At 50.1% G+C, this 8220-nt stretch overlaps 1 protein-coding gene across 1 annotated transcript in view; it reads right to left on the minus strand.

Moving 5' to 3' along the window:
• Window positions 1-4232: 4232 nt before the first annotated feature.
• Window positions 4233-8220, minus strand: part of FOXF2 (forkhead box F2) — a gene marked incomplete at its 5' end in the record, with an annotated part of 5706 nt that continues 1718 nt past the window's right edge. The window contains 6 exons of the mRNA XM_011955139.1: window positions 4233-5188; window positions 5490-5557; window positions 5853-6062; window positions 6205-6350; window positions 6494-6666; window positions 6754-7093. Of these exons, the coding sequence (XP_011810529.1) occupies window positions 4993-5188; window positions 5490-5557; window positions 5853-6062; window positions 6205-6350; window positions 6494-6666; window positions 6754-7093 (1133 nt within the window). The remainder of the gene's footprint in view (window positions 5189-5489; window positions 5558-5852; window positions 6063-6204; window positions 6351-6493; window positions 6667-6753; window positions 7094-8220) is intronic.

Consider the following 8220-nt stretch of genomic DNA (forward strand, 5'->3'; position numbering starts at 1 on the left):
AGAGTGTTTCTTTTGGGAAGGAGCTGCTAATTCCCTTTAATGCCACACCGTGGCCTACCCTGGGGACCTGAAGATATTCCCCAGAAATCCGACTTCCATTTTCTAAAATCTAAGTCAAGATTGTTCTCCCTAATTCTGTATAAGTTGCTGTGACAGTTCAGAATGGACCATGCACAACTAGAGAATTCACTTACTTCCCCAGACTTCAGGCCAAGCCAAGCAAAACAGGAGTCCATGGGTCTTTCAACTTGTGGGTTGGCACTGGGGACCTGGAGAGATAATGTTGGCCTCAGAGGACAGGAATCCAGCTTCCAGGGCCACTGCTCAGCTCCAGGGACAGGAGCTCAGGAAATGTCTGCAGACTCCTCCTCTCTAGACCTCTTTCCCTCCTTACCTCCCTCCCTCCCTTCCCTCTCCTCCGGCTTTCACCCTTTCTCTCCCTCTGTCTCTCTCCCTCCTTCCTCCTTCTCCTTTCTTCCCACACCCTCCCCCCGTCTTTGCCCTTCCTCTGTCATTTTCTGTGTATCTCTCTTTCTCTCCCAGTCTCTCTTCTTTGTCTCTCTCTTCCTCCATCTCACTCCCTTCCTATCTCCCTCTCTCCCTCCCTTTCTTTCTTCTGTTTCTCTTTTCTCCTCTGTGTCTCTCTCCCTTTCTCTCCTTTTTGACTCTTTTCCTCTCTCCCCTCCTTCTTCTCTTTCTCCGTCTCTTTCTCTCCCTCTCTCTTTCTCTTCCTTTGTCTCCCTCTTCCTCTCTCTGTCTCTCGCCCTCCTCCACTCAGGGTTCTGTCTACCCATTCATATCTCGGGATCACTACTGCTATCCTCTGAGATCACAGCCTCCTTTCTTTGCCTTTTCTCTGTTCTACCCTCAAAAGGTTTTATAACCAATAAGGGAATTTCTTTTCCTGTCTGCTCCCATTACTGCCTCCTTCTGTTTGTAGAATTCTGACTGGCTGCTGCGTACAAGTACCTAGACTTATTGTTACACTGAGGCAGGTAGACTTCAATGATTCCACCTGACTCCTCTCTGCAACATTTACTACAATAAAACAAGAGGCCTCACTGCTTTGAATAAAAATGGGGAGCTCCTACTTTCTGACCTAGGGTTCAAAATTAAGCTTTGCATTTTCCTAGGGGCCAATAACCAATCACAGAGGCATTTAGATGGATAAACTATTTGAAAAACCTTTCCAGATCTTTGCTTAACCAATTAATAGGCTATCCTTAATACCTATCCATTGGAACCTATAAAAAGATCTGTAATTGAAACTGCCTTTCAAGAGCTGTGGTTTTCAGAGTGTGGTCCCGGGACCAACATTATCAGCATCACCTGCTTTTATTAACTTATTAGGAATACACATTTTTTAGCACAACCTTGGACCCACTGAATCAGAAACAGGGGGTGGGGATGGACCCACAGCCTGTGCTGAACAAGCCCTCCAGGTGATTCTGATGTGGACTCAAGTGTGAGAACTGCTGCTTCAGAGGGAAATTCTTGCCACTCAAAGATCTGCAGTGTCATTTGCAAAATTCTTAGAGGCAATGTTGGAGAAACAAGGGAAATAAACTGAAATCAGAAGACATGGGTCAAACCCCCCAAAGTCATGACCTAGTCAGGAGCTAGTGCAGATCTGTACATAGGGTCAATATCAGCACATCAGAGGGATACTGACGGGATTAAGTGAGATAGCCGTGTGAGATTTAGTAAGATAGCCAGAGTGCCCAGCACTTGTTGCATGATGCTCAGTAGTTACCTGGTCTCTTCTTTATGTCTACAGCTCTAATGAAACAAAAAACAATAATTATTATACAAAACAAATATTTTAACATACCACTTTATTCTGGCAATGAGCAGAAACTCTTAAGTTCAAAATCCATTTGACGAAAAAACAGTTGAGGCATTTATCCCTAGTTGAGTTAGTTCATTTATTTTCACTTAGAAAGGTGTAGCACTTTCTTTCAATTTAATCACTAACATTTGAGCAACTTTTAAAGCCAAACACTGCACGTTTCTCCAAAACAAACAAACAAAATATAAATGAGTCTGTGTGTATGTGTATGTCTTTGAGGGAGAGAGTTAGGAGAGAAACAATTTTGTCTCAAAAGGAAACAAAACAACGGCCTCATTCGGGGAGAAATCTAGAAATGAAGTAAATATGTAGCAAGTCAGGGCTTTAGCACCTGCTGAGCACGGTCAGGCCTGTTCTTACTGAATTCTGATCTGGTTTCAGGATGAGACAGCAGGCAAAAAAGAGTAAAATAGAAAAAAGCCCATGCCTGGGCAACAAGGCAAGACCCTGTCTCTACAAAAATAAAAAAATTAGCCAGGCATGGTGGTGCGTGCCTGTGGTCCCAGCTACTCAGGAGGCTGAGGCAGGAGGATCACTTGAGTCCAGGTGGTGGAGGCTGAAGTCCATTGCACTCCAGCCTGGGCAACAGACCACGACGCTGTCTCAAAAAAAAAAAAAAAAAAAAAGAAGAAGAAGAAGAAGAAGAAAGAAGAAAGCAAAAGTATTTCCTAAAACTGGAAACCATAACTTATGAAAGTGAGATACTTAAAAATGTCTCTATTGGAAAGCACCACAAAACGGGTCATTTTGTTCTTGCACAGCTTGAAAGAAGCCTTGAGTAGCCTTGGGCGGATCTCCTCGCGCCACCAGGGGGCGCGCTGGGCCTCCCAATGCGGCCAGGCAGGCAGACGCAGTTTTCGTCTTTGAGGTCCTGTCATTCTCTGTATAAACAAGTTACGTTCAAGTGTTTAGGATATAAATTACGACCATGCCGGCTGCCTCCGAAGGAATGTAAACACAGCACTGTGGTCGGAGCAAACTCTGAAACTGACTTCATAATTTATAGCAGGCCCCCAAGTAGCTCACTATAAAAGAAAATAAAAAGGCCTTATTTAACTGCAAAGACGATAATGGAGGGACAAAAAATGTTTAAATCACTTCTTAATTTCAGAAGATATAGGAAGGAAACCTAAAGATTAGAAAGATGGTTAAGACTTTTCGAAACAAGATGTTTCACTTAGGCGACTCTCTTTGCAGTGAAATTCACTTAGAATACAAAAAACCCTGGGGCGTGAGACAGTTCCCTAGAGTACCAAGAGCCTGGTGACTGACTGGGAGAAAGACCTTATAAGGGATGAGAAACAAAGGTGAGTTTTCCAATCAGGAAAGAAAAAGCAAAAAACAAAAACAAAAATCCTGCCCTGAATTGGAGAGGAAAATGCACAGGGTGATTGGGGCAGAGAATTTCTCTGCTGCTTCTCTCAGACCCATTGTCCCCAACACGGCTCGTGAGGCTGAAGGGCTGCTGGGACAGGTCAGTCCTCCTGCCTAGTTGGCCTATTTTGCTCTTCCACCCAGAGTGTCACCATCTCTGCCTGTAACATTGGTGATTAGAAAACCTAGCAAGAACAGAAAAAGGGGCTGAGGGGCTCCCTTGTTACATCCCTGGTTAAAAGGGAGGAGTGGGGAGAGGAGGCCGGGAGGAAGGGAGGGCTGAACCGGCTTGCTATGTGCGGATGCTGAGCAGGGCCAGCCAAGCTCTGAATTGGAGGGTGGGACAGGCCGCAGCCACAAAGCACCATGTGGGGAGTCCACCTTCTGTATTAAACTCCCAAAGGAAGTTGAACCCCCCTGCTGGGAGCCTGCCCCCTGCAGCTCAGCAGGGCTCCCCCTGCATTCTTCAGATCTGAACCCCATTCCTGACAGCATGCGACCTCCACCCGTAACAAAATTGCAACATGCAAAGGGAAGAAGCAGGGTGCTGTTCTTTGGGTATCCAACCCCGGAGGGGGCTTACCACTGTGCCCCATATCCGTCAACCCGTGCCAGTGGGGAGGGAGAGAGGGCAAAGGGCAGAACACTCCCTGGGCACAGGAAAGAAAACAAAAGGGGCACAAAATTGGTTTCCTCAAAATCAAACCCTTGCCTTTCGGTATCTTGCCTGGTTTTCTTTCTAGTTCCTTTCACCTTCTGGTTTTTGTTTTGCCAGAAAAAGCTAGGGTGAAGTAAAGAAAGAAAGAATAGAAAACGTTTCTTCCACTCTTTCTCCTGAGAAGACTCACAATCAGAACCTGGCCTGTGTTACTTAAGGCACAGACCCCACACCATGTCAGTTACACCACTGGAGGGGGTGTGGGTAGAGTTGCACAGCTGCCTGCTAGGGAGGAGAACCGGGCATCCATTGCTCTCAGGGTGCCTGAAGAGAAAATCAGCCCCTAAAACAACTATTTGTTATATACATTTTATTGAAAAAAATTTTACAACAAAATATTTTGGCAAACTGTAAAAGTATACATAAGTGCAAATATATCCTCCTTTTAAAATACAAGCAAAGTGTGAGTATACACGAAGGTCATAAAAATATCTTTAAAATATGGTGGTAGAAAACAACCTTGTAAAAACGTTGTATTGTCACAATACTGAAAATCACTTTCTTAAACTAGACACATTGTTTCTAAATAATTCCTTAATAATGTTCTTTGGCACCTGTATCCAAATGTAGTGTTTGGGGAAAAGGACTCTCCCACTCAGCTAGGCAACAAGAAGAGGCTTTCTTGAAATCTTGTGCTTAGCACTGCCTTTTTGAAAAGCACACAAGTTTTCTTAGACAAACACACACACACACACACACAACTTGTCTGCTTTTTTCAGACCCTGATTACTGAAGGTAACGAAGATCCCAGAGTTACACGTTGATGCCTGACGCACGGCACATTTTCCCACCTCCTTAATCTGCCCTCTCCCTCATGTGGGAGCCTGCAGGTATTCAGACTGGGAACGCTACCTTGCCAACGGTTGTCCTTCTTCCAGCAGTAGGCAAATAACAGTGACCTACGCGATCCTGGGCATTCTGGCTAAGTGGCAGGTGTGTGGCTTACTGCTATCCGCGTGCATGTGACGTGAATCCGTCCCAGTTTCTATCTGCCCCCTCTGAGGAGGGGAGAGGAGAGAGCGGCCATCACTTGGCCTCTTTCCGTTCACGTTCACATGACACAGGGCTTAATATCCTGACAGACGCTCTGGTGGTGATGGTGATAATACGACCCGCTAGCTGAGGGATGGAAAGAAGAAATCCCATTGAAGTTGAGGACAAAATCTTTTCTGTCACACACTGGAGTAGAGTGATGCTGGTAACGGGGCAGTCCCACTGAAAGAAGAAAGAAAGAAAGAAAAAAACCTCTTCAGAAACAAAGTCATCCAGTTGATGGTGGGGTGTCTTATTTTGCCTCAGGGTATAAAAGGAACTGCTGTGCCTTTTAGTACATTGCTAGACAACTGGTAGAGAAAGCCCAGCTTTAGAAGTATCTCAAACACAACAACTGCAGGTCACAGAATGGCCTTGGAATCATTACGTTTTGTTTTGATGCTGGCACAAACACAAAGCAAGTTCCCCCTCAAGGGGGGTTCTTGTGTCCTGGAAATCCAGTTTTATTCTCTGAGGCTGGAGTGTGCACTTTCATCTCAGAATGAGCGCAGGTACCGAACGACTAGACCCAGACTCTGGTTCCGGGTCCCTCCTGGCAGTGCCTGTGCTGCCCTGAACCCTGGCTGCAGGGAGGGCCAACCACCCTACCCCAGAAACACCACTGCGGCCTTCTTTCTTGTTCTGAGCCTTGTTTCCCAACTAACTGGGCCGTTCAGAGCAGCGATGGCAGAGGAATGCTCCCTGTGCCAAAGGGGACGATAGAAAACAACCCAAACGCAAGACGAAGGGATGGGGCAGAAAAGCACGCCTCTTCTCCTGCCCCTCCGCAGGCATCTTCGTGAGTCCCGAACGTCTTAGATTTCGTCTAGGGAAGTCAGGACTTCAGGGCGCAGAGAAACGCCCTTTGGTCCGAAGCACCTCGCAGCGTGAGGAGTCCCTGCGGTAGCCCCAGGCTGGAGGGGGACAGAGAAGGCCCAGACCCTGCTCTCCCGGGACGGCTCCCCGGTCCCGGGCCTGCGCCGGGCCGCTTGACTCCCACCCGCCGCTGGCTTTTGCTTTTGCTTTCTCAGCGCCTCCTGGCCCCGGGGCACAATCGGCCTGCAGTGCCCCGCGCACTGGGCCCGGAGGCTACGGGACCGGGCCCTCTCGGCACCGGGCTGTGTTAGGTTCACTCGCCCGGGTCTTTTCTTAGTCACCCGAGCGGTGTGGGGACCATAAAGTGCACGTCGCTTCGGGCCGCACTCAGTTTTTCAATGCAAGAAACCCGTACCCAAGGCCCGCCGGGCTCGGGCCCTGCTCGCGTGGCCTCCGCTCCGCCGTGCCCCCGCAATGACCGAGCAAGGAGGCTGCTCAGTGCCCGCCGCCTACTTCCTCGCCCGCAACTACCCGAGCACGCCCGGCGCTGCTCTAACGCGGCTGTCCGAGAGCACCGATGTGTGCAAGGAGCTCTGCACACTGGTGCGTTCCCTTGTCGCGTTGAAACAAGCTCTGATGGCAAGTCCTGGACCACAAAATAGCAGGCTTGGCAGGACAGAGGGCGAGCGCTCACACCTGCCCACGAAGGCGGCTGTCGGCGCTTTGATGTGCTGGGCGGGATGATAGAAGCCCCGGCTCCTTCCTGAACTGCTCGCAGGGCTTAATGAAGAACTCCAGGGCAGCCCCTGCGCTGGCAGGGGCCACATGCACCGTGGCCACCAGGCCCAGGAGCGGAGGGCGCGGCCCTTGTGGTGTGCTGGGGGAGGGAGGGTCGTGCTGGGTGTGTGAGCGTAGACATGTGCTGATCTGTGTGCTGGGGAGACTGCCTTGGCCACCCCCGCACCTTGCCAGGCCCCCAGGTCTCAGTGGGCCCCGGCCCAGTGGGCGGCGCGCTCCCAACGAGGCCCTGGTGCACCGGCTGGCTCCTCTGAAGCCTCCGCCTCTGGCGCTCCAGGGAGATGGCAACAGGGCTGGGTGGGTATTCCATAGGGACAGGAGCAAGAGAGCGAGGAAGGAAGGGCAGAGGGTCCCTGTAGGGCGTCGGGCCTGAGCTATTGTCTCCCCTGAGCGTTCCCAGACTGGGTCGGGGGATTCTTCGAGGCTCTCAGGGAAAGTCGGCCGCGGGAGGCCGCTGGGTAGGGGCACAGAGGCCGGCTTGCTGTGCTGGGCAGTTTTCACCCGCTCTAAGACAGTAATGTATCCAGATTCCGAAGTTGTGGGAGCTTGTGCGTGCGCCCAGTGTATGAGGTGGGGCCAGAGCTGCCTTGAAGAAGGGTCAGGAGTCTCTTTCCTGTGTGCTTTTCTTCTTCCTAGAGTACAGTTTCTCCAAGGCTGCTAAGCCTTAGAGCCTGGGTTTGAGGTGAGTGGGGCCTGCCCGGAGAGGAGGAGAAGGGGAGCGGGGAGGGCAGCCGGCAGGCTGGGAGAAGAGCAGGCAGGCCGGGAAGGGAAGGGGCCAGTGCACCGAGGGGTGTGTGTGTGTGTGTGTGTGTGTGTGTGTGTGTGTTTATGATTGACAGCTGGTCCGAGGGGATACAAAAATAAGAGGAGAAGGCAGCCTGTATTGGTTACTTGTTGAAATTCCCATAAAATTGAACAAGACTCTGTTCTCGGTGGGTTAAGTCAGGCTAAAATCCTCTCCGGTGTGGTCCTGCCGAGACTGTCTTTGTTTGGTTAACCTCTGAGACCCACATTTAAAAGGCCTATTTGGGAAATTTCACCGTCCAGGGAACCAACATCTTTTGCCCATTTCTGGGCTTCCCTTCTCCCCTGGTGCTCCCGCTGCACACTGGCTCAGGAACACATAAAGCATGCATCACCCTACAAGCCACTGTCTCATTGCTGTGGGAGGCCAGTGTGAGAGAGCAGCCTGGGGCCTTGCCTTTGACTGGCAGGCCCATGGGATTTTAATCTGCAGCCCTAGATTCTCGGAGGGAGGGGTTAATATAAGGGTTTATCTCTATTCTCCAGATTAACCTGGTCAAATATTCAAATTCCCTCTTCCATCCCCACCATCTCCTCCCACCTTTCACCGCCTTCAGCAAGTCAATAAATTTTCATAATCTGCAACCAACACAATGTCAACCAGGCACACCACAAGTGGCATCCACAGGGCAGGCGCATTTCTCAGGGGAGTCCCAGCAGGGTCCTTCAGGTCCTGCCACCCAGGACCTCTATCATCAATGTGGGTCCATTTTTAGGGGAGGCAAGGAAGGGAAGGAGACTTCAACAGTTTGGTGACCCCCCTCCACTGGTGAATGTCCCTTTAGTGAAAGATCCTGGGCGCCAGCTCTGTCCCTCCCAGCCCCCTCCT

The sequence above is a fragment of the Colobus angolensis genome, unplaced genomic scaffold, assembly GCF_000951035.1.
Source record: "Colobus angolensis palliatus isolate OR3802 unplaced genomic scaffold, Cang.pa_1.0 Scaffold396, whole genome shotgun sequence".
NCBI lineage: Eukaryota > Metazoa > Chordata > Mammalia > Primates > Cercopithecidae > Colobus > Colobus angolensis.